This window comes from Micropterus salmoides, unplaced genomic scaffold (genome assembly GCF_014851395.1).
Source record: "Micropterus salmoides isolate LMB-PRFRI ecotype aquatic unplaced genomic scaffold, ASM1485139v1 Ms_hic_scaffold_16, whole genome shotgun sequence".
Lineage (NCBI taxonomy): Eukaryota > Metazoa > Chordata > Actinopteri > Centrarchiformes > Centrarchidae > Micropterus > Micropterus salmoides.
In genome coordinates this window covers 21,504,929-21,532,368 of record NW_024040707.1, presented here as the reverse complement: position 1 = coordinate 21,532,368, position 27,440 = coordinate 21,504,929, and the positions used below count along the sequence as shown (strand labels likewise).

Below are 27,440 nucleotides of genomic sequence, written 5' to 3'. Positions count from 1 at the left end.
TAAGTCAATGTTGAAAGCGAGTGTTTACAACGTTGAGAGGACTAAGAGGGACTATCCTGGGCACAAGAAGAGAAAATAACTCAATGAGAGTTACTTTCAGGAACAACAGTCAGGTAAACTTGTGTTCTCTCCAAAGTCTGATGTGAGCAGGTTCATGTGTAGCAGCAGTGTGTCAGTCCTGCTAGTTGAGCAGTGCTTCTCGGTCTGTTTTTGTCTTGGTTGCTTGCCAGTCAGTGACCGAACAATATTAAATACAGAGTAAAATACAACTATTTATTACGTTTGATAAACGCCGACGTGCAACGGTGTTTATAAACTGTAGCATGAAAAAGATAACACGTCGCCCATAAAAATGCGTTCTTACGCGCATGCACAAAATGAAACTCGCGCATTTCAGGAGAGGGGTCTGGCTGAGCGGCGCTACAGTCTGCAGCCGGACCTTATTGCATTCCAGCATCAACATTAGTGAGTCCAGTCCAGACAGCACACAGATGTGATGGCACTCCTCATTGGTAGACATCATTTTAAAACAAGACAGTAATGATCTGTCTCTCAGTGAAGGTTTAGTTGCAACTCTGGACTAATGCAAGATGGAAAGTAAAGAATTCTTATTGATTATTGAAATGTTGATTAGCGGAGCAGACTGGGCAATATGGATGGACATCTCTCAGTAAATAATAAACATCACATAATCAGTCAAGTTATATAAATAGTATTTTACCTTTGAAAATATATTAAAGGAAACCTGGGGAGCCAGTTTGAATGGGCCTGATGCAGATGATAACATTAATATCTAGTAAGTATTATTATCTAGTCTATCTAGACAGTGTCAGGTGTAACTGTGCAGCAATGGCAAATTGTTTACAAGGCTCATGAGTCAGGTATGAGGGCCCAGTGTTAGAATTTTTTTTATGTGGTGACATAGGTGTGGGTGCGCACGCTCCGGCCAAAGCCCTTTCTGACATGACAGCGCCAATATTATTGGGCAAAGCAAGGGAAACTGGTAAAGCACATATCACATTTCATACACTTCAATCAAAAATAACTAAAATCATGAAGTAAAATTTGACATGAGGGATGATGGGGCCTGTGCCCCAGTAGAGCTTTAGGTCTAGCAGCGCCCCTGCTGTCAAACTTCCCTAACCTGTCAGAGGCACTCAGCAGCACCATTTGTTCCTAAAGAAAACATCAATCTTTAAAATGGGTCACAAATATATACTTTCTATTTTTTAAAGGTGCTCTAAACACTATTTTCTATGAACAATGCATCAAAAGACTCGTTCAGGGATTGGGTGTTTTAGCATCTTTCAGCTCCTCAATTTACTGTTTGGATTTACTTGCTTCACAATGCTCTGATAAAGTCACTGTGCGCTACACCTGCCCAGGACCAACAACAACAAACAGACAAAGTTAGCAATTGTCTAATGAACAACATAGTGGACCATTTAGTAGCTAAAAAGCCACATGTTTGCATCAGTAGTTGGTTGAGAGCAACAAAGAGCAAAAAGGAGAGCGTACATTGAATTTACATTTGCCACATGGACAGAATCACAACTCCAAACGAATGTTGAAGTTGATCCATGTCTGCTGGATGTGTCAATAGGCAACTGTTTGCTAGAAAATTTGCCAATGCTGGGTGTACAGGTTGTTAGAAACTTGTTATGCTGCCCCCAAGTTATCAAAAAATGTATTTATTCAAACAGGAGTAGGGTTCATTTTGGGGCTTATTTTCAGCTTTGGATTAAAACACATTTGCTGTGCTGGTTAGTAATTACAGCACCAAGACTATTTGGCTTATTTATGTATTTTCATTAGTTTTTAGACATCAACTCAGGGCCATGGCACAGAGGAATAAGCTATATCAGGCTCTGGCTACAGGCAATACTTGTTAGTTAGATAAATTCATTGTTGGTTTTGCTCTTTTCATGGGATTTGTTGACAATAAGAACATATAATAGAACTGCAGCCGTATCCTGAAAGTGTTATCAGTTTTTAATGTACTGTATATGACTTCTTTATTAATGCATCATCCATTAAATATATAAAAAAATATTTAGCTTGATTTGTTTACATGTTTAACTCTGTCGTTGTTATTTCTTGTGTGCAATCATATGTGTTTATGTGTGTATGTCATTGTGCGGTGGCAGAGCATAGAGCGTGAACAGCTGGTGGGCCCACACTTGACTATGTATTGACCTGCTTTGCATTCACCTGTTATTCAGCTGAACCTAATGTTTCCACTTGGCTCTGCTGCAGCTGAGCTGCAATTAACCTCACTGTGGGAGCAAGGCAAGCAAGTCTTAAGTAATTTGTCAAAATAGTTTGTCAAACTTTGCTAAATGTCATTCTACCTCATCCTGTCAAATTACTAGTCTTTCACTTAAAATTACACACTGAAAAAAAGAATAAAGTTTTCCCAAAAGACGTTTACACACGTCTAAAAGCAGCCTACATTCGATACATCGCTAATATACTCTCTTTTGCACTCTTAAGGTTTCGACAGGGTGCAGGTGATCTCCTGACTGCAGATAATTAGCCTCAGAAAATGTAATTTGCCTGTCTAAATACACCATTTGAATTGTAGAAAGCATAGCTACGCCAGAAACTTCCCTCCCCCCCCCTCGCCACACACACACACACACACCTTTTCCGCAGATGCTCTCTCGGCTCTTGTCTGTGTTTGGGCTGCGACTGCGAGGGGTCACCGCCTGCCTTGTTCTCACACGTGGAGCACTGAGTGTGTGTGTATAAGTATGTGTGTGTGTGCATGTGTGAAAGAGAGGGTGAGACAGCACACAATTGTCTACGGTTATAGGAATCAGTGAGTGTGCGTGTGCAAGACTGTCAAAAAAATAAGGAGGTGTGTAAGTGTGTGAATTTATCCCAATGTCTGTGCAGTTGAGCCTGAGTGCCTTTCCCACTGTATGTGTTTCAAAGTGTTTGAGTGTGTATCTTTGTCTGTGCGTGTGTGTGTGTGCCTTGCTAGCTCAGTGCCAGGTCTCTCTAATGAGTCTGTCAGGCACTGTTAGCGATGGCGTGCTCCCCTGGCTCAGCGCACTCCTACAGACACACTGTGATTAGCCGGGCCAACGGCACGCCACCGGGCCAGATTAAACACTCACCACGCCGCCAGGGAACACACACACACACACACACACACACACACACACTCAGCACAGCAGAGCACACATTAGAGCTAGCATTACACTCGTTCGCACAAGCACCACACACATAGACGTACTTAGGCACACACAGCTTGATCATCATTATGCCTATTAGCCTGCTCTGATACAGTAACATGTACTTGGCCTCCGGAGCAAGGTGTTGACGCTGCTGAAATTGAAAATTAATGTGAAATATAAACATAATACAAGCCATCTATGGCACCAGCAAAAAATTGCTAATACTTCATTAATCTGTCCGCCTTTATTGAATTCCTGTCTGCTGCTAATCTTGAACATCACTCCGAATTAAGGCTAGCCCTTCTGGCTCCAACAGCTTTCAACATCTTCATTAAGCGACATGATTCACTAATTACAGGTAATTACCCTTTAATGAGCAGCCCAGATGAATGAGCAGATATGTAGAGGAGGGGCAGGCCTGAGGGCACGTCATTTTTCATTCCTCAAGGGCCAAGAGCAGACTCTGACTGGGTGTTAGTAAACTGAGACATGGTGGTCTGGTTAGAAAAGAGCGGCTTGATCATCACTTACAGTTGGTATATGATGCAGGATACAGAATATGGGCTATTTGAATATTTGCGCCAGACATCCTGAGTTGTCTCTGTTAACACAAAACCAGGGATCAACAACTGTAGATCACAGAAATATACTTTTATATAAACACTTCAGTTTTCTCTAACTTTTCGGTTTGTAACCCCGTAATATGAGACAGTGTCACTGCAGATGTTTATGAACTGTGAGCACTTCTCAATTTTATTTCAATTCTTTTCAGTGCGCACACAAGTTTAAAAATTAGGTTCACAATTTTACGATCACAAAAAAGTCTGTCGTAGTCGGGCGCCCATGAGTACTGAAACAGGGTTTGTACTCTGTAATCATCCCCTCCCAAAAAGCTCCCTTCCCAAAGTTTATCTGAAGCTAACATGAGGCTTCAGCAGTCTGAGTTATACATATCAAGTGGGTATCTTCCAGGTACAGTCTTTTTAGTACAAAATTCCCTCTTTGTGTTTCCTTGGACAGTGTTTTCCTTCTGAGCTGCAGTGGGAGGTTAGTAACAAAAAGAGACTCACGTGTGTCAAAGTGCGACTGCGGATTTTGTCGCACATTAGTAAAAGGATGTAAGGATTGGCTCTAAATGGCCAATATGAAACGGAGGAATAATTGCAGCTAACAAAACTAGTTTCAATGTTCATATAAACACCATACCATTGTTTTAAGAAAGACTTAAATGATCAATCAATGAATGAATCAATCCTTTTTCAATTTCAATTTTCTTTCTTTCCTATACCATTTAATCATATTTTGACCCACCAGAACCCTCAGTTTGGGACACACTGTAGACTTTTATATCAAATCAGCATGATTCCATTAATTATTAATTATTACTACTGCTTTATTAGATTATACATATCCAAAGACATTTTATAGTCATGTTAAAGCATCTTTGGGTTCAAGAACCATCACAAATCACATCCAGTATTCACCTATAGTGTGGGACTCAAAAATGACCATGACCTTAACCAGCACTGAGTAACTAGTAAAGGACCTGGGTCAAAATATCTGTGATGACCCTCGACACCTACAATCTGGGTTTTTCCTGGGTCAGCATTTAAAGGAAAGATCAGTGACACTGTTAAGAAGTGAGATTTGTAACACATTTACATTTAAGGTGGTAATGGGTTAAAGTTTCAAACTGTGAAGGTGTAGGAGGTGCAGACTGTAAACTCAAAAGAGTTCACTGTTGCTTTGCTGTCGCTCTCTCTCAGAAAAAGAACAAGAGAAATTTTGACTGATCAAACCAACCAACATTAAAGAGAGAAGTTTCTTATCTTGGGCCTGCAGAAGAAAGTCCCTGCAAGAAGACACATGCACCAATTTTCCCCTCTTTCTGATTCTTTTCTTCCTCCCCCTCTTTTGCTGTCTCTCGTGCCAAGTGGCCTATTTTTACCCCTCCGTGTGGCATCTCAGGGTTTTCCTTGTCACCACCACGTTTCCTGCCATCGGTGTGTAGGTAGGGTCGAACGGTGCAGTTACTGAGAAGGTCCTGGCACTGTCTAACTGTCTCTCTCCCTCTTAGATGTGGTCAGATCTTGTCTTCATATCAAAATATAATTTCCACTATATAGTGTGTTAGATACATTTAGTGGAAATATTGGGCTAAACTATTTGAAAAATATCTTGGTTCATTTTCTTCTGTTTGTTTGTCTTTAATCCAGGCCCCTGGGATTAGGATATTTACAGAAATAACCCACTGTTTACAATGCACTAATCCAATCACTGCGCTATAGTTCATTCTATTTGTGCCCTGACAGTGACCCTCTATCCGCCAACCCTTACCCTCCTCTTCTAAAACATATTTATCATTATGCCATATGCCCCAACACAACACTGCGTCTTTTCTCTAGCTAAAATGTGCAGAATGTGATATAATGTAGTGTGTGGCACAATGGAGTAATTGTGTTTTGTCCCTAGAGGGAAAGTATGAGGCAGAACAGGAGAAAAATCTGTGAAGGATGTATGCTTTCCAGCTTCTTATGACGATCCAGTTGTGAGCGAGGGCAACTTATGGATATATAAATGAGCAACTTGATTTCTAGGATGTAACTGTGTTGCCTGACCTCTATTACAGCAGGCTTTGGTGGCCTCCTTAGCCTTTTAATGTCAAGCCGTATCATATTTTTTGCAGCACTTTACTACAATATACTTTAATAAGCTTTCTCTCTGCAGGGCAAAACAATATATTAGGCCTATATATTTCAAACTATCCAAAATCAGTTCCAGATGCATGTGAGTGAGTAAAATTCTTTTATGAAAGACAAATATCCATTTGGACTTAAAATGATAAACAATGAAATGCCAACAGACTGCATGAAGTTTACGTGCCTCTTTGTACTGCACCTCTCCTCTAGTGTAACACACAGTGCCTCTTTTGTTCTGCCACTCATTGCTTATGTTACTGTAGAGCACTAATGCACACAGATCGATAGCATACTTTCCATTTCAACACATTGAGCTGATGTACGGACACGCAGTTGGAATTGATCCTGTCCTGTCAACACAAAGTTTTAGGTCTGTATGTCTTTTTCCCGCTTCAAAATAAATGGTCTTTAAGTGAAAAGTTTTTTTTATTTTCCACAGCGTGGAAACCCTTTTGTAGCTTGACGTCTCTGTATTACACATTGAATAACTGCATTGCTGCTGCTGATGTAAGGCAAGGTGGGTGGGAGATGGTGCAACAGAAGCTTAGACACAACACACCAAGATCAAAACAGAACATCTGGTCCATTCACATGAATCAAATTTAAAAACATTCCGTCTCTTCCAAATGTCGTCTCATTCTGTCGACCTTTTATGATTGGGGAAAAACATCATTCAGGCTCAAATAAAACTATTCTGAAAAAGCTGTAAAGTTATAACAGCCATAAAGCATGTTAATTTACCAATAAAACGATCAGTCTGAAATGTAAAAGAAAAGAAAAACAATGCATGTCGCCTGTCGGTCTAGAACAAACAAACCCAGAAAAATCAATTTCCTCCCCCACAGGATGTCCACCACATGCTTGCAGGTTTTTACGGCCACGGCTGAAAGGTGAAAAAACACCAAGCATGTTTCAAGTAAGCAAAACTATCAATCTGCACTTTTAACGAGCTCACACTACAAGGTGCACAGAGTCTGAATATAGTCTGAAACCTTTACAGGCATTAAGGCTGAAAACAGCATCTGGCTGATCTCACTCAAACAGGTCAATGTGTGCGATACACGGTATGACTGTATAAAAAGAGATTACTGATTTAAAGGACATTTTTAACTTTTTAATCTTGAGCTTGCAGCAAGTGTACAACAATATTTTTTGTTTTGTTTCTGCAAACAATTGAATTTTGCAGAAACTGAAGTACACACGCTTGCTTTTCTTTTTGTATTGTGTAATGTATTGTGACAAATTTCCGTTAGGGTGAAACCCCTTCATGGAGTTAAACTGAAACATGTCAAGTCATGTGTACATTCACATCTTGCTGCAGGCTGTACAGCACGTTAATACACCTAACACAATTAAACATGTCTGCTAACACATCTGACCATTGCTCTACATGGCTGTTTGAATGTGAAACACAACACCGGGAAGAATCTGAATGTTTTCACCCCCCAGCTATAAATCATATAGTGGTCTTCTAAAATGATACATCGTAGGAGGAAACTCTTTAAATTTTGTGAAGCTCTCCGCCCACACAATACAGTAGGTGCTTCTGAGACCAAGATAAAATGTTTTCAGTGATAACAATAAAACAGCTCTTCTTGGTTCGATGAACCAAACCATCAGCTTCTGAAAGGCAGAGATGGAGAGAGAAACAGAGAGAGAGGGAGAGCACTAATCTCATTACCTTCTCTTCCTGGCATGGGAAAATATTCATTGCTCGGTGGCAACCGGCAGGTGGGTGATGACGGAATAAAAAATGAAATTGCACATCTCACCATTTCATTTTCCATGTAATTAAATCAGTTAAATGTTATAAAAACATGTAAACTCCGTCAATGACTTTGAGCCATTAGCATTTTTAATCAGGCCAGATTAATTCTAATAAGCGAGCTGGGCTAAGGCGATGACAGAGCAGGCCTATTGTGTGTCTGTCACACTCATTTAATTCTGTCATTATGTCCCATATCCTATTATGATAATTGGCTTTTTATTCTCAATCAACAACCAGTCAAGGCTATTAAGTAATAATCTCTGACTAGTGCACTTTTAACCTTAAACATGTCAGAAGTTTGCCACCATATTATCAATAACTGTCTGATAACAGAAGGGAAAATGCAAAAATAGTGCAATGCCCTGGATTATTCAACCTAGCTATTTGCTCCAAATGAAAAATAACTTTCAAGAAGCTGCATGCTGACACCTGGTATGAGGTGTAAAGCTAACACATTAGATGGAGGAAATGGGTATCAACATCTTCCCCCTGCAAGGTAACTAAGCAGAGAAGACGAATGTGTCTGATGTGTTCAGCCATTTCCTCTGCTTTCTCTCTGGGGAGTCACTCGAAAACGAAATCTCTGAAGGAACTGGCCCTGCTGTTTAATTGAAAGACATTGCAGTAAACAAATAGGGGACGTGCTAGCAGATTACAGCCAGGGAGACATGCTGTAAATGTCTGACAAAAAAGGTGATGATATTGTAAGTGAAAATAGCAGGCATAGTCATAACAGCTACAAAAATACATGATTTATCATTAATTTAGAGACGGATTAGAGACGGATTTAGATTTAGTTATACTGACATGTCATTGAAGCAGAGTCTATGAAAGCAGCACTTACTAAATGTACTAAATGTAGCCTACTGTGTTAAACCTCAGTGTATGGTTGCAATCAAGCAACATTTTAAGTTATTATATGTAACTCGCAAAACTGTGCAGCAAAGTAGTAAATCTAAATTAAACTAATACAAACAATTCTACTATTGAGAAAATCAACATGACATTTATGGCTTCAGAAGCTCAGCAGGCTGCTTTGCTATCTTATGGTGCTTGCTAGCACAACGTGTTTATGTGTGGGCAGTCAGCTAACTTAATCAGCTAACCTGGAAAGTTTAATCTAAATAGATTGCACTTTTTTCATTGACAACACTAAGCTTCATGATATTATGCAACCCATTTCATCTGGTTCCTTAGCCTCGCCCAATGAGGTTTACATGTTTGTATAAATAAAACTCAATTTTGCACATCTATTCCTGGACTGTGTATCTAGTGTCATGATATAATTAATTCTATTATCATGTAGGGTCACACCTTGCCAAGGAAGGTAAAAACATTTTCTACATCTTGATGCTTCGCACAGCAGCAAAAACACCAATTGTACCCCCAGACTGCTGTCTCAGCAGCATTACAAAAGAATAGCACTCACATGCAATGTGTGGTTTTAATGCAAAGATGTAGGACAGAGAATGCCAACCAGTCACATCACTAGTCACCATGCAGGGCCTGTGGTGTCAAACATGTGATCAGGGACATTTTCAGCCCAGTCATAATAGTGCAGCGGTTGAGTTATGTGGGATTTCTTTGAAAACAGAAAATGAACTTTTATAGTACCACAATAAGAGTTATCTGACGACCACAATGTAATTGTAAAGTGTACAGTGAATACTGGCAAATCTCATATTTAAAAAAAGGAACGTTCCCACTTGTGTTACGTGGCCATTTTTTTTGTAGTACGAACAAGATTTCCATGATCTTATTTAAACATAGTCTAAGACTTGCATTAGTTTTGTGGAATAGTTAACACCAAATTCAAGAGCCTTATTTCCACTCTTTTATTGTTGCATTCTCAAAGTTCACTCTAACTTAAGTAGCAAAGCCAATCTAAATCAATCAAACACTGAAGCAAAAAAGTAAAAGCAATCTTTTTGTGATCCAAAATTTGTATAATTAACAATCAAAATGTATAAATAAGCTGGACTGAACACCAAACACTACTCTTTCATCAAGGATAAATATAATAATAATCACACACAGATCCAATAGTTACATTATCATTTTCACATCACTGTTATTTCCCTTTTACCCAAATGTGCTTTGCTTTTTAAATACCATTCAACTTCATTTGCATTATAAACATCAGTAGTTTTTCTATACCCACTTTATTTTATACATTAAAGTGAGTTATTGTCTATGTTCATTTTATATTAAACTAAGTTTAACTAACAGGCTTGTCTGACTAAAAAATAAGTCCTCATCCCTAAGCATTCTCATCCCTAAAATATAAAACATTTATATTTATCTGTGACATTGTCACATGTCAGTCCTTTTGTCAGAAGCCAGTATAATAATAGGGGGAAAAATGTCACCCATTCAATAGCTCAAAATGTACAGTAAACAATGCCAGGAAAGCGGTGGGGGGTTGGGAGGGCTTTGTTTCAACAGAAGCCACCCTGATGCAAACGACGGTTGGACCTTTAATGTTTGCACTTTCTTACTGGCTGCTCTCCTCTCAACAAAATGCTTGTGCAGCCATCACACTCATATTCTAAAAATACTCTAAAATTAGCTGTCGAGTGTGGCAAGCTGTCAGTGCTGATTCATTTGGACAGGTACAGCTCAAATGTATACATTTTTTCATACAGGAGAAAAGTGCTTTCCCAGGTTTCAGTACCCCTCACTTTGCCTATATCCCTGTGCATTATAGTCTTTTTAGAGTAGCCACTTTATTTTCTCAGAAGAGATGTTTGAGAGATTTTCTCCAGTCCCAACAGACAAAAAAAGCAAAGTGTGGCCTCTCAAACCGTCCGATAACATGTGTTCTACTTTATCAAACACAGAAAGCCACAGTTTCTCAACTCTAATTTGCTAATGTCGTGAGAAAGTCAGATGTCTATTCTCAGCCGTTTCACACTCCCACAAGCAATTTCACTTTTAGTGCACTAAAGACAAGATTTAATAAACCTTTTCATTTCCAGTCAGACCTTATAAAAGCGCCGTATGGCCCCACAATTTACATTTTACTCACAATTTATCTGTAAAGAGGACTTAATAAGTTCCCTCTTGAGTACACACAAGGTAAGCGTTACTATGGGGACGCAGAGTGCTTCTTTGAGCTCCGTGGCACTGAGGCCTGTTCCATTGTGGCGAGAGACAACAGCTGTCTTTACCTTTGGCAGGCAAACAGGCTCATTAAGGGCGGCCATGTTTGTTTTTGTGCCCAATACCTAGCCCTAAGCAAACACTGCCATATCTTCACTGCGCAGCCCTCGCAGTCTCAACATTTCCTTCCCTATTGTGGAGGGAGGCCCTGGCACATTGAGGCTCCTGTACGTTTTTTCCCGCAAGCTCTGGCCGAGCTGCCAATGGCTCTCAAAGAATGTGTGCTTAATTGAGAAATTTAGTCGAGGTTTGAGCTGATGAAATGCTGAAATGCAGCTAGCACACTGCTGAGCTGAATATTGTGTATGCGTAATATACATAATGTGTGTCATTATACTGCCTGATATCACATCTTGTGGTATGTCACAAGAAAGCCTTCTTTGTTTGTTGTGCCGTAGACGTGATAAAGGCGTCATTATTTGTTCTGCTCACAGCTAACAGTAAAATCTGCAGTGAAAGGTTTCATTCGCATATTTTCTCCTCTCTCAGCACTGTCTGTGGCTTGAGTGACAAGGCAGGTTGAATTCATAACGCTTTGACAAAAATTCCATTTAAGTGGGAAAATGGCATTGAATGTCATTCCATTACTGCAGATGGCAAACATGGGAACACTTTAACCCAGAAGGCATTCACATTAACTTATACAGAATAACAGAAAGACTATTTTTTGGCTTTCCTATAATATATGTACAGTACTGAAGTATTTTCAGCCAAAGCATTTCAAGAGCAGTCTTCCAAAATGTACTCACTTATTTGATTTTATCCCTTTTCACCATTTGTCAAGCCCAAAGTCACAATGCATTGTGAAATGAGTTCTTAATGTGGAGTAATGAGGCTGTCATGGCAAAGCAGTCTCTGCTTGTTTGAATTTGACTCATGTCGTAGATTCAATTAAATCAGCTGAAGTCAAGCTGGCCCCAGGCCAGATTGGTAATGGGTGACCTCATTCAAACAATGCTCTGACATATTGAAACAATAAGAGGAAGGGCATTGAGTCGGTTGCAAAAGCAAACTCCACTCGAATGCAATAAGGTAGAAAAATTACAGTGAAGTCACCAAAGATTCATGTAGTCATGCGTCTTCAGGGGTGCTCAAGTATTCTTAAAAAGAAAGGGGGGTGGTGATGGGGCAGTGGATAAGGCACATGCTTTTGATGTGAGAGACCCAGGTTCAAATCCACTGTGAGACACCACTGTGTCCCTGAGCAAGACACTTAACCCCTAGTTGCTCTAGAGGCGTGTGACCTCTGACATACAGTATATAACAATTGTAAGTTGCTTTGTTAAGCGTCAGCTAAATGTAATGTAAATAATTTTGATGTTGTAGCTTGTGTAACATGTCAGGACAAGCTGACTGCCATGCGTTCTGTCATTCAAATCACAGACCAATGTAAGAAATACAGACATGGCAAAACCAATATTTTACAGTAAATAAAAGATAAAGATCGCTATTATCAATACACTAAGCTACATGTGCTCTTTGAACTTTGACTCCTACTTTCTTATAAGTGAAAGTAAAATTTCTCAAGCTTTAGAAATAAGACTACCTTACATATTTTAAACACAGCTGGCCAATTTCTTCTTTTGGAGGTTTACTTGTCCTCAGAAGTCTAAACGGATTTACTTGGATGTTGAAATGCCTGGAATCTAAATCACGACACAAACACTCCCAAGGCTATGTAAACAACCTTTCCAGTTCCAGTCTACAACCACGCTTTCTGAGCAATAACTTGAGTGCCAAGGGCACAAGCACTTCTCACTTTTGGACACAGCTATTAAGAGAGGGCGCTCCTCAGTTCGTAGATAACGCAATAGGTATCGCTGGCTGTACTGTCAATCACAATCAATTATTTTACTTATTTTAAGGTACATTTACCATTTATTATGTGTAAATTTACAGTTTAGAAAGACAGAGACATCCTGAGTGCTTTGTAGAATAAACAGAAACGATAACAAAATCAAAATGGAACATCTTGCTTTACTCACTCTTGTTTCTCTATTCACCAGGGCAATGACAGTTACAGTAAACAGATAAAAGAGCACACACACACACACACACACACACACACACACGCAGTAACTGCATCTCATTAAGCAGCATTCCCTCTAGCCCTTATTCCATTAGAAATTAAAACTCGGGACAATTAGTGGCAAATTGGTCTCAGCTCAAGGCTCTGAGATGACTTAATTACAGGCTCATCTGAAAACTGTGAGATGGTACTGTGCTGAAGCACACACTGAGTACCTGGAGTAAGGGTCAGTCAACACAAAGTTCAATAGATGGAATGAACTGCTGGAAATGGCACTGTTTACTGAAAAGAAATATCTAACTAAATCATCACAATGACAGAAGTGGTTTAATGAAGTGTTGTCTGTGTGGATGTGTGTGATAATGGAAATGTTGTTCTTGTTCTTCATGGTTTTAAGATGTAACTTTAATACATGTCAACATCAATAAATAAATAAATAAAATAAATTATAAACTACACACAAAATGTTAGTGCAGCCCTGCTGGTCTGTGATCATTCCTACCGGAGGATGCCAAACGGGATGGGAGAGGCTAAAGTTCAAATGTTGGTGAGTTCAGATTTCTCTGGACAGAGCACTCGTTTCCTTGTTTGGGGTGTACACACCTGATGCGAATTTCATTTGTGAAAATCCAAATCTATGGCATCTCTACTTGTCAAGACGGGACACTCTTTTATAGTTTAGCCCCATGTAGTCAATAAAGCTGACAATACAGGTGTATTTTTACATTAAAATATAGTCTTATTTTTTAAATCTGCTTCATCACTTTGCTTATGACAAGGACACAAAACACATTTTTCTATAATTGAACCGACTCTAGTTTATGTAACGACTGACCGTTTTGCCCTTCAAGCTAGGGAGAGAGACAGAAAGAGCAATTTGATCGCTCCATGTACTTGCTCTTGTCACGTGACACCATGTCCCATTATATTGTGATGTTGTCATAGGAGGAGAGGAAATGAAATGCCTTGAAGCTGTGTGGGAAGTGTGTTTATGTGTGTGTGAGTGTTTGGTATAATAGCGGGGGATTCAGAGGTTTAAAAGCATCTGACCCTGCATGTGGTGGTCCTGCAGCATTCAACATTTGTTTGAAACTTGTGCTTGAGTTGTAATTAGGCAACCTGGGATTTATTTGCTATCATCTCCGTCCAATCATAGCATCGTTTGGTCCCAAAAACAATCTAGTCTGCTCTTTGTACTTCCAGTTTGCACAAAGTTTCATCAATGTGAGAAAATGACAAACAGAACAAAACAATCAAATATTATTATGTGATGCCACAACTGTGCCTGTGTGGGACAGTGAGACTGGCAACTCAAACGTAGGCTTTCTAAATATTCAAATCTATACATAAGGGCAACAGTAAATTAGCACGCATATCAACAATTGCTTGTGATTATGAGAATACTGCCAATCACATGTGGAAATTTGCAATATTAGCCAGAAGGAAGGAGCAGTTCTTATCCTCCAACCTGCATGAGAGCGAGAACCAGTTAAATTTGTGATGGCGGGGTCTGTAGCACATTTTTTAAAAACTCTGTTGAACTTGATGACAAATTAAAACTGAGCATGTTGTGTATAGTAATGACAAGATTTCACAGTGGCTGACACGACTGATTCCCAATTTTTGCAGTCAATCAAACCAGCAGAAACAAGACACAGTAGATGGGAAAATTCCCCAGTCCTCACACTGACTAATGAGTCTAGAGTCCACTCCTGCTTAACAACTTCACTGTTGTTTTCTTGCTTTGTTTGGTCTTTACCCTGCCCATAACCCCCAAAAAACGTACATGCAGATTGGGATAAAGAGCCACTGGTAGCTCTTAGCAATCTCAACTCTTAAAAACCATCTAATTTTGCCACCATGCTACTTGAACACTTATATAACACTAATAGAGCTCAGTTTTGAATTTTGAAACATTTTCATGTAAATATAATTTCTGATGGTTTCCTACATGGCAGCCATGTATACACAGTAAATTTGTCATTTTAAACACAAGGTTGAATAATACGTTTGTAGTTCCCTTTAGGCTACTCACAAAGAGCACTAACACTATATACAAAAATTATATAATTATATACAGTGCTGAGGTGACAATTGAGTAGTCTCACAACCTTACACCGGACTCACATAGGCAGTGGCTGCGCCGCGTTACGGCTGCGCTGCAGCTGCCAGAGCTGATCGTGGCGATTCTAGTCAATGGTTTTGCTCACAACAGTAGCGCTGCAGCAGGTAAAATAAAACACTCTGTGCAGACTCTTGACTGTACTTAACCAAAGTGGAAGCACAAATCAATTATGTTGACAAAATCAACAAAAATCTGAACATGTCAGCAAAATAAGGCAGAAAATGGTCTTATTCTGAACTGCTCCATGTGGGATACCCTGCCGTGCAAAGAGCGCAACAATTGGTGTTAACTGTTCCACAAAACTAATTTAAGTCTTAGACTATGTTTAAATAAGATTATGGAAATCTTATTCGTACTACAAAAAAAAATGGCCACGTAACACACGTGGGAACGTTCCTTTTTTTAAATATGAGATTTGCCAGTATTCACTGTACACTTTACAATTACATTGTGGTCATCAGATAACTCTTATTGTGGTACTATAAAAGTTCATTTTCTGTTTTCAAAGAAATCCCACATAACTCAACCGCTGCACTATTATGACTGGGCTGAAAATATCCCTGATCAAAGAGAGCAGTGATAGGTAGTAGAAGCACAAAAAAGGGAAAATTAACAAGTCAACAACGTGGGGCAGACTAAACGTTCCAATGCTGAAATGCTCCCAGTGTAAGTTGACGCCAGGCAGAGGAAGGGACAAAACCGCCTGTGAGTCCAGGGTTAGCGAAGAAGCTGCTCTGGAGTCTGGTGGTACAAAAACAGATACGTCTGTATCTCTTGGCAGACGGCAGCAGGCTGAGCAGGCTGTCGCTGGGGTGGGTACTGTCTTTTAGGATCCTTGGGGCTCTGCACAGGCACCTCACCTCACCGATTTCACTGATGCTCGGCAGAAGTGTACCAATGATCTTCTGAGTGGTTTTAATCACCTGCTGCAGAGCCCTCTTCTCCTGAACAGCTACCCCTGGGTGGCGATGGTACGATGCCTTTGGTGTGAGAGACCCGGGTTCAATCCCCCACTGTCACCCATCCACCATTGTGTCCCTGAGCAAGACACTTAACCCCTAGTTGCTCCAGTGGTGTGTGACCTCTGACATATACAGCAATTGTAAGTCGCTTTGGCTAAAAGTGTCTGATAAATGTAAATACTATGCTTTTATCTCCTCTGTGTCCTGAATAAATAATCTTTCATAAGACCTCCTCTGAGGAGGTTAATGAGTTAAATTCCACACTGTGAGTGTGGATAACCGCACATTACAGAAGTACTGTTTATTATGGTATCTATTACAACGCTGTTATCATGCTTGCTCACTGTGATAAGATTCAGGACAGTTTACTAATAATGTTTCTTTAGTCATTCATATAGCACATGCTGTAGGATGAGGTTTTATGAGTTTTCAGTAAGATACAGAGGAGATAAATGCATACTGTTTCTGGAAGGTTGGTTTTATTATTGCTTTCATGCTTTCTTGTATGTAAAGGGGATTTTTGGCTCAAACCACCAGGCATGTTAAAAATTCTGGGGGAACCACTGTATGCATTCAAAATTCAACATCAGCTGCACTCCCACTTTAAACTCAAGAAACTGCACCTATATAGTTTCTTGGGTTTATGGTGGGATGCAGCTCATGCTTTTGCTCTAAAAGGGTAACAGATTGTATAATACATTCATCTGACATGCAGACAGTTTAATGAAGAAAGAGTTCCTGTCATACTTCGGGTAAGGCCAGTGTGTGTGTGTGTGTGCGTGCGTCTGTGTGTGTGTTTGTAAATATGGCTACTGTTTTATACGCGGTGATAGCAGAATTGAGATACCGAGAAAGAGAAACGTTTCTTGGTTTTTAATAATGGAAAGATTTGGGACAATGAACGATGAAAGAAGCTGTTTTTTTCAGTCACCTTGTCAGTTGAGAATTCCCTTTATGTGTGGGTCTCTGTGTTCGGGGGATGTTGCATGAATGGGCAGTCAGCATTTGGGGTTCAAAAGAAAACAGCAGCCTGAGCTCCTGTCTGTGTGAAAACCAAGGCTACGGTGCTCTGTATCAAGTGCCATTGTTTTGGTAATAGTAAACCTGGGGCACTTGCCAGGAGGCATTAGTCATTCATCTAACAAGTTCAACAAAGCAAACCACAAAGTGCTCCACTGTTGACTTCCTCTTATTGAATTCTGAGCACATAAGCACATTTCCAAGTATCTTACAGCAAGGTATAAACTTTCTGATGACTAGCTACCTGAAATATGGCTGCCATGTTTGTTTATTTGTGTGTTTCCCTGACAGTAAGCTATCACATTTGGAAGCATGTAGGTTTTTTCATGAGTGAGGAAGAGAATGAAGAGAAAGAAGAAGGGAGGTGACGGGTGAAAGGCGGATAGGAGGGGATTAGGGCGGAGTGCAATTTTTCAGCAGGCCAGGCATACGACATGATCTCTAATTACCCACAAAGCACTGTGTAACCCAAGCCATAGATTAGGCTGCATTATCAGGCTTAATAAAACATGACCATCTCTCAGTTTCACTCCCTTTCCTTGCCCTGCTGCCACAAACATTTGTTGGTGATTATGACATTCCCGATGCCTTTGCTAAAAAATTGGCCTAACTGTACGTGCTGCCAGGGCATACTCCAAAGTCCAAAGGTTGATTGGTGACCCTAAATTGTCCTTAGATGTGGATGTGAGTGGTTGTCTGTCTATGTGTGGCCCTGCGATGGATTGGCGACCTGTCCAGGGTGTACCCCACCTTTCGCCCGAGGTCAGCTGGCATTGACCTGTACGCAGGATAAGCGGTTGACGATGGATGTTGATTTGATGGATGGATGTTGTTTTTCTCAGTCGCTTTGGTGCATTTCTCAGATCAGAATTGAAATTCTCAAAACTAATTTTTCAACCTCCACATCATCTCGTCACTTGTGCACATCATAAAAGCACTTTCTCATTGTTCTGAACAAATTGCAAATGACTTGACACACTGATGCAAATGATTATGTACAATTGTCTGCTGTTTCCTACATTATCACTTGCTTATGTCATGCTGATCACAATGAATTATACCAGTCTCTGTTGAATAATCTTAACCCCCAAAACATCTAGGCATAAGTTCCTTACATTAGTCACTACATGCAAAATGGTTGAACACGTTATCAAAAATCAAAGTTAAAATCCTTTATTCATATCCTCTGCCTACAAGTATATAGCTAAACGAAATGTTATTTCTTATGGACCATAAACAAAATAAGAATAGACAACAACAACATAGCAATAGCAACACAGTGAGCAGTAATATAAGGAATGTTGTTTTCCCCTGAGAACGGGATAATTAATTTTCTCGTGATCACGAGATAACAAACCATAGCTGAATACAGGGGCTGGCAGGTGCGTTTCTTTAGGATAATTTCAAGGATTGAACACTATAAGTCCTGTGCTCTAACAAGTGAGCTACTGATACAACAAACTATACTATAATTACCATTATGGTTATCTCAAAATCATGAGAAAATTATCCCGTTATCACAGGAAAACATATTTAATTAGGACTTCCGTATATATATATATATATATATATATATATATGAATGTACAGATAGACATTTTATACATGTCTATTAGAATTTTTTTGTAAATGTGTCCTGAATTGATATCTGTTGTGATGTGGAAGAGAATCTGTGATACAACAGACCAGAACATCAGCCAAAGGGGTGTATCCCATGCAACAGTCCTGTCTCTTTCTTTTCTGTATTACAATGACATGCTCTGTCAACAAATTACAGTACGAACAGTAAAAGCATAGCTGTGATTCCTGTCCTCTCTCCTGCAATGTCTAACTTTGTACTGGTGAAAGTGATATATGCCATACAAAAAAAGTGCAGCCTTGTGCATTTTCAATCATTGTCATCAAAATCTTAGCCAAAGTGTACATCATAAAATACTTACAGAGTACACTGTTATATTGACAAGATGGCTAAACATTTTGACTTGCTTGTTCATAAACAAGACACAAGGACTTGTCGTTCTGATGGCACTGACATGTTCAATGACATAAAGTTTTGCTTTTGAGAGATAGACTAAGGATTTTGAGCAAGTTATGGGCTTTTGCAGGTAATCCACTGTGTTGTGATGTTTGTACTACCTGTTTTGAGAAGTGCACTTACTGTTTTGCAAATGTTAAGGATCATTTGAGAAATGCACCAAAGCGACTGAGAAAAACTGTAAATGTGATTTTCAATGATATGCGCACACCAAACAAATTTGCATTCATTTTTCATTTGGGGTAAGTGACAAAAATGTTTTATGGGTGAAATGACCATTGATGTCACACTTCTGATAAAAAAAAGTAAGGAGCAAATCCTCTTCAGCCTTAAACTTTTGGTCTACATACTGGCTGCATATGCACTTTTGCACATGCACAGTCCGGTAAAGAGCAGCAGATGTACACTAATGTGCAGCGGTGGAGTACTCAAGTAAGGTAATTAAGTAAATTATTTTAATATTAAATTAAAAATAAGTCCAGCACATGAATAAATGTACTTAGTTACTTTCCACCACTGTATGTGATATGGCAGTATAATGCTGACAGGGCCTATTCTGCTCTATAGTCAGTACTTTTACTTTTGATACTTAATTGCATTTGATTGTTAATACTGCTGTACTTTTAAGTCTAACTTTTAATGTAAGACTTTCACCCTTAACAGTATTTCTACAGTGTGCTACTTTTACTTGACAAAGGATCTGAATACTTCTTCTGCCTCTGCCAAGGTGCCAGCAATGCACACAAAAGTATGCATCCACACACATATGCACACACATACACATATACTTGGTTCACGTGGGTTGTGCCAGTAAGTGCTGCTTTAGGCTATGGTTTTTCACTACTGTCTACTGTGTTATTAACAATTCTATAAAAAGATCTGCTCAAGTTTCCCTTTCCTGTGTGTTAACAACCCAAGTGAGCTGCTAGGAGGTTGTTGAAGCTTAGTTAAGGGAAAGGCAGAGTCCTCAATAGCATAACACCATGGACCAAATGTCATAATTTCCAAAATCCTACTTTTCTTTCCTCTGTTTGTTTTTCTTAGCAACATCACTCATCAGCATGGCTCATGGCCAGCTTGAGACTAAATAGGTCGACAACACAAAGAGAGGGCCTTTTTCTCTCGCTTTTCCTCCCTTCTCTCAACCCACAAGTCTCCTCTAACCTCTCTATCTCCTTTTTTCTTCAACAACATCTATCTCTATTCTTTTCTCTATCCATAACTATACAGCAACTTTTCCCTTTCTCCCTTTGAGGTGATTCCCATGTCTTGAACCAAAGATAATAGCATTGCAAGAACTAAAACCATGGTATTACCACTGTACTTTCTGTCACACTTCTTTCTCTGCCCATTGTAAATGATCATGGAGCTCATCATTAGCTCTCAAAGAGGAAGAATGAGCCACAGTTTGATTACCTCAGTGGCTCTGTGGGCTCCCGCAGTCTCTGCTGACTGAATTGGACGCAGACGATTACAGCCTTGCACAGGCAATTATATCTGCCTGCTAAATATGTCACACATAATAAACACATGCTCCTGACAGACAAGGGACAAGGCGAGACAGCCACAGCTGGGGAAAGAGAGCAAATTTAGGATCTTATGGATTTATCAACCCCGTGTTACTCAAGTGTAAACCTCTCGCAGTCCAAATCAATGCATGTCAGTGAATTAATGAAAGACACCAGGGCTCATTGTTAGACCTCAAAGACCTGCTGGTGAATGGCAACCTAAAAAAGTATTCTGACTGAAAACTTATCTCCCAAAAGAATGCTATTGATCGATGCAAATGAGGCACAGTCTGTTGAAAAATACTCTAAATTCAAACTTCACATGCTGTCAGCTTTCAGATCACTGTACTTTAATTGTACTATTTTTGTTTGAGGTTAGGCTTGGACCATTAATTGAACTTTCATATGGGTACTGTCCCTTCAGGCCACAGTGCAAACATGGCACTGACACCAGGCCGATAATATTTGTAAAGGATATTCAGTGAAAACAAGGGAGGGAAAGCGCCTTAAATCCCTGGCAAGGAGCTTATACCATGGCCCATGGTGTTTGCACAGGACATACCTCAGGAAGCTGAGACAACTGGGAATGTTTGTCCAGCTTCCAGCCTCTTCAAAGCATATATACATGCATACAGTACATACAGTCCATACAGCTCAGTGCATACATACAGTATATGTTTCTTGTGGTTATTGTTGTCATCTCTAACCTTTTGTATGCTGCTGTCTGCGTCCAGGTCGCCCTTGTAGAAGAGATCAATGATCTCAACGGGTCTTATCTGATTAAATATGGGTTAAATTTAAATAGCACATACATACATACATACATACATACATACATATATAAAAGTGTAAAGATTCACATACATATATACGTCAATTACATACAGTAGGCCTATAGTTGGTATATGTACATAATAAGTACGCGACTTCTGTTTATTTTATCATTACCATTTATCATCTGTTGAACTGGGTAGTCACAAAGTAATACAAATGTCCATCACAATGTCCAAGAGACCAAGGTGTAAAACTGGACTTACTTGGAGATTTCAGCTCAAAGCTCCAATAATCTTGTCAATGCAACTGAGCTTAAACAACTAGAAAAACAACAACACAGCTACAACAAATGCACGTTGGCAGGCAGTCAGGCAGGCAGGCAGGCAGTCAGGCAGGCAGGCAGGCAGGCAGTCAGGCAGGCAGTCAGGCAGGCAGGCAGGCAGGCAGGCCGACAGACAGACAGATAGATAGATAGATTCCTTCTGAGTATTTGCAGCCATTAACAAATATAATCAACATTTAACTAAACACCCAGGGGCCTACTCTGCAGCAGGTGCTGGCACTATTTCTTTTTCTTTCTTCTTCTGCAGTAAGAATGAGAATGCCATTGCCCTGCCCCATGGGAAGGCCCGGGCTGACTAATGTGGTGCACACTACAGTGGGGCGGCTGGTCTTAATTATGGTAACAGACGCTGAGGGGGACGCACTGGTACCCATCAACGAGCAAGTAGCTTAGCACTGCCAGGGCCAATAATTAGCACATGGGTAGTCCCCCACCACCACTACTACCACACACACACGCACACATTCATACTGTCAGGCTCATAACCTACATCGTTTACAGGCCATCCAAAGAGATGCAGGGAATCTAAATGGTGAAAAGCATCACAACAACATCAATATTTATATCTGTCTACATCGATCAGAACTAACCTCAGAAAAATCCCCAAAACAAAGTCACTAAACACACACACACACACACACACACACACATATATATATATATATATATATATATATATATATATATATATACATATGTACATGAGGCAGGACATTTCTGTACCATCTGCAGGCTCTTTGACTCAGCCAATGTCCAAGCCAATTCCAGTTTTATTGAAATGATTTCAAATGGTTGGAATCCCTATTAAAAATCTCCTCTGTGTGTCGGGGCAGAGAGAATATGATTTACTGTCTGTTTTTGCTATGCCCCTGCTCGCTGTGTGTCACCAGCCCTTACTGTGGTATGCATGGCCTTCCTCTGCACGGGGCTATGAAAGCAATTGTGATTGTGATTCTGTAGTCAGCAAAACGCGTGAATGGCCCAGAGTAAGCATGTGCAGGCGCACGCGCACACACACACACACACACACACACATACAAATGCACTGTCCACATATTGGGCCACTGATTACTTCAACCCATTTGACTCTCACTCATCCTTTGATTATCCCTTTCTGCCTCTCTGTCACATACCACAGAGTTTGTCATTAGCTAATAGCGACAACACCACTCAACATGAACATATACTACAGGGACTGGTTAATTTGTCAGCCATGTTAAAGTATTCAATGTATTAAAAACAGCCCGTGTACATTTAGCCAAAACTAACAATAAATATGTCTGTGTTTATTCAAGAGCTTGTTTCACTTGAGGATGGTCAGTGATGGAAACTGACTGAATATGTTAATGCAAAGTAATAAAATATTTGCACAGCATACACAAGGCAGTCCTGTATTAAAAAATAAAACCAAGATAAGGCATTCAAATGGAGTGCATCATTCCCCAGCTTATCTGAGGCAGAGGGGACCACCAACTAACAAAGACAGCTCTTCAGTCATGCCCTATCTAAGCAGATATCAGCTGTTGGGAGGATATATGAGCTGGGTGGGGCCTGGATGTATAAACACAGGGCCTACTATCTGTACTCTATTCAATTACATAAAAACACACACACACACATTTATTATATTATATAGGCAGCGCCTCACCTCAGCAGCAGCAGTCAGTACTGTTTGATTAAGGTATTCAAATAAATGAGCGGGCACTGTGTTCCCATTTCACAGAGCGAAAGTGCATGACAAACGAGTAGCCACTGTACAATTACAGTACATGTGTATGTTGTATAAAACAAGATGCATCTATATACACTGTGTTCCGCAATACATACAGTGAAAATTAGTAAAGTATTTGCACAGCATATATGAGTAATATATGTACCATAATGTCTGTAAGGCAGTAGACAGTGCTGAAACATGGCACAGTTTAATATTACCATCAGAGCACAAAGCTGTTATAATGGTATTGTTCTGTGAAATTTCTCCTCAACTGTGAGAGAGCGCCACAGCAATAAAAGACACAATAAAGTGAGTATTGAAAATATTGAAGTAGACATCTTCAGGGTTATTTATGGATCTTTTTGAATCAACTCAATCTGCACTTGAAGTACCTTCTCTGCTCATTTTATGCATCTCTTTCTTTGCGTTCTCCACCTTTTCCTGTTTTGCAGTACTAAACTTTGGCTAGCTGAATAATTAATGTTATTATTAAAGGACCAATCAATGAAACATTTGGCTGCTGAATATAGAAAAAGGTTCATATCTCCTCCTTGCAGGAGTTGATCGTGGACAACACTGACAAAGTAACGTAAATGATTTCCGCGAGAAAGAATACATGCACATGAACTCGGAATGAATGAAACAAGCTGCGGCAACAAATGAGCAGTGTGGCAACGGGTGAAAGCATGACAGCAGCACACGTGTTCTCTGGAAGTCACATAAACTTGCTAATTACTCAAACTAGGCTTGTGTCCGCGGATGGCTTCCAGAGTGAGTCGCTAGCACACAGAACAGGTTTGCAAATAAACAGCCTCTAAAGCTAAAATACCAACACATGCTCATTTTATCCAATTAAGCTTGTCGGTGACTCAGATTAACACTGTTTATTTCACGGCAATAAATGGAGAGATCTTTTCAAAGACTGTAAAATGCTTTTTTTAAGTTATTTTTTTTGTTTGTTTGTTTTAGACAGGGATACTGGAGCAGCCCGAAAGGAGTAATGGTGCTAAATCTCAATGTGCTTGCCAAATTGCAAATCTATCAGTTTCATTTCATTCAAATTCTTTTGACTCTTTTCCAATAACGTAATCCCAGAAGAATATTCTCAAGCTAAACTAGAAGCCAACAAATTCAGCTACAAAACCAAAATACCCACATGAATATGCAAAGTAAATCCACATAACCAATTGACCTTAATGCCATGATTAGCCTTTTGCCTCTACACTGCTTCAGAAAGGGACTCGGGCAGAATTTGAAATTGGCCGACCAAGGCTGCCAGAGATGATTAGCGGCAGGCAGATCTGATCTGTAGATACAGTACCTACATAACAAGTCAGATGTCTCTTCAGTGCCACTACCAGTTTGACAAGTGTTTGAGGAGAGGAACTTGACCTCGTGCACTGTGTTAATAGGACACCAAATGATCCCCACTGCTCCCGGCCTCATTTGCATTGCTAGTGAAGGTAGTTGGTGTTACACATACCTCCCCTTGTGTAAAAAGTACCCCCCACTCCCTCAAGCAAAGGGCATTTCAATAATTCAAATGAACTCTTTTTTGGGGGGGGCGCACCACACTTTTGTTTCAGTGACAGTAGTTGTTGTCATTTTCTCTCTTGTGAATGCACTTTATATCATTTAATATCTAGTGGCTTTGTTTCCAGGATTCATGCAGTGTGTGGATATCAGCATATTCTTGGGATTATCTGCATGGAGGATGATCCTAATTCGTTTGACCTACAAAAAGATAGCCTGTGTGGAGGAGACAGTTATATGAGCCCATTTGCGTGTCACAGGTGTAAGCCTGCCTTATCAATAAATGTTTTATATAGACTTTATTTCATCTGTGATCGAATGTTGGTCGCTAAATAAAACTGTGTCCTGATTGTTATTTTTTCTTGTTTCTTTTGCACTCGAACAAGATTTGTACTAAAAAACCTGTGCAAAGATCACTGTTGCACCCGTCTATTAAGACGGGATGATCTTTTCAGTTGATTACTGGAATGTTCCGTTCAGTTACAAAGATTTTCCATTGCCCACACAGTAAAAGACAAACATCCCCAACGGTGTTTTGTATGATTCCTCTCATTGTCATACTTGAAAGCCATATTTATCTGACAGAGTAAGCCACAGAGCTCAAAACCATCGTTATCTCATAAGAACTTCATCTACAGCAGCAGGTCAACATCCAGAGCCTGTTGATTTGTAACATTCCAACCATGGTAAGTGACAACAACCAAATTCTGTGATTGCAGATGGCTCAGATGCCGGTAACACTTGTGGAAGCTGCAAGTATCTTAATTAAACAGTTAGTTTACAAACACTAAAAACAATAGTTTTCCTAGTATTTCCGAGGGGTGTATATCATGTTTGTGGTACTCATTAGTACTTTTGCTGTGAGCCTTTCATACTTTGTGGTGTTTGTATCTATTGCTTTCAATTTAATACTCCTTATAACAGGATTACTAAGCACTGGCGGTTTTTCCGCAAGGGATTTTGATTTTATTTTTTTCTCTTGGAAAATGTCAAACTACAAAATGTACATAACGTTGTTCTAAATGCCACCTGCGCACTTGCAATGGAGTCAGTGCAGGTCACAAGCCAAAAGCTGCAGGGTGTCAAAACTGAGAGAGTGAAAAGAGTAATACTTGTAGTACCAGGCAGACTCTGTGGTTTCTCCTTACAAAGTAATTAACAGTACATTACTGGCACACATCCATTTAATCGTTGTACTCCCAGCGGAAAACCATGTAAGCTATAAGAAATCATTGAGTGGGAAGATAATGTTGGAGCAGAGAGCAGAGTGGGGCAGTATGGATTCTATACAGCCACACATCGGGTGGGACACTTAATGCCAGCTTTGTGCAAAACACAACTGCATAATCTCACAGGGAAAATAACATAATAACCACGCTAGTTAGAGGAAGAAAAAGTTCCTCTACACATTTTCTTTCAACAGCAATAGACAATGAATGCAGGTTTCAGTAACAGTAAATACAAATTTTGTGTCCCGTTCCAGACTAAATTAAAACCTGTCCATCCTAGCTCAGGTCACTTTACTTGCTGACTTTATTTTTAAAGAGTGGCCGTGTGTGGAGCAAGTGCGCGCGTCCAAAGCATGCGTTTGCATTGCCCGAATGTTGCAAGCTGTATTTGCTCATTTAGGGAGACAGGTGAGGCATTTCAATGCACAAAGGCGACACAGTTTATTTACCTTGTTCGAGTGGTAATAGTCCAACGAGCTCAGACAACTTGGATCAGTCGGTAGGGAGCATGAACCCACATTAGCCGGGGGCGCAGGATAAAATCTCACGTCCATCTCAGGTTGTGCGAGATCGAAGGCATGAAATCACTTTCAGCGTCTTTGACTCACTATTGTCTCAGCAAACACAACGCCAAAGCAGGAGCGACCAAAAAAAAAAAAGAAAAGAAGTGGGTGAGTTTTACTCGGTACACGCTTCCCTCACATCCGTTCCCGGCCGAACTTCGGCACCAACTCTGGTGATGCGCAGTCCTCTCACAGCCCCGCACCAGGATGCGAAACACTTACTCACAACGGAGAGAGCAAATTACATGGATACACACGTGTTGGCAAAACTATCCCGTTGCTCCGGAACAAATAAAAGCAAACCTCCAACTTAGATCCTCTCTTCTAAAACCTCTTTTTTTTTTAAAGGCTGAACAGCAGCCCATACATTTGCAGCCTCTGTTTTCCCCACTGCTCTCAGGACTCCACACAGGCTTTGTTATGGAGGTGCATATTATTGCATTGGTTCCAGTACAGAAGTGGTTGGACTTCCCTCTGCCATGCGACCTCTGCCGATAATAAACGGGAAAGAGGAACGGAGGGAGAAGGGGGAGGGGAGATTGGTGGCTGCCTTGGCAACCGCTCTCCTTTCTGCAACTGCGCGTTTCTGATTAGCTGGAAATGTAGTGGTGTGCACGGTTGTGCATTATAAGCGCACTCTGCCTCCATCACTGCTTCATAAAGGCTTCCATTTGGGTCATTGTGCCAAGGCAGACAGGAGGAGGTTGCACATACACTCCCTGTATTTCGACCATGTTTTTATGTTATTTTTATTTTTCATTTGTATGGCTACAACCTGAACCTTTTTGTGTTTT

At 40.1% G+C, this 27,440-nt stretch overlaps 1 protein-coding gene across 3 annotated transcripts in view; it reads right to left on the bottom strand.

The window, feature by feature from the left end:
• The window catches only part of LOC119906091 (thymocyte selection-associated high mobility group box protein TOX-like), a 79,975-nt gene extending 52,818 nt beyond the window's left edge, over positions 1 to 27,157 (bottom strand). For 2 of the 3 annotated variants that reach the window (XM_038723607.1, XM_038723608.1), the window contains exon 1: positions 26,533 to 27,157. In XM_038723607.1, coding sequence (XP_038579535.1) covers positions 26,533 to 26,637 — 105 coding nt within the window. In that variant the 5' untranslated portion in view covers positions 26,638 to 27,157. The remainder of the gene's footprint in view (positions 1 to 26,532) is intronic. The other variant, XM_038723609.1, reaches the window with a different exon arrangement.
• Positions 27,158 to 27,440: the final 283 nt, after the last annotated feature.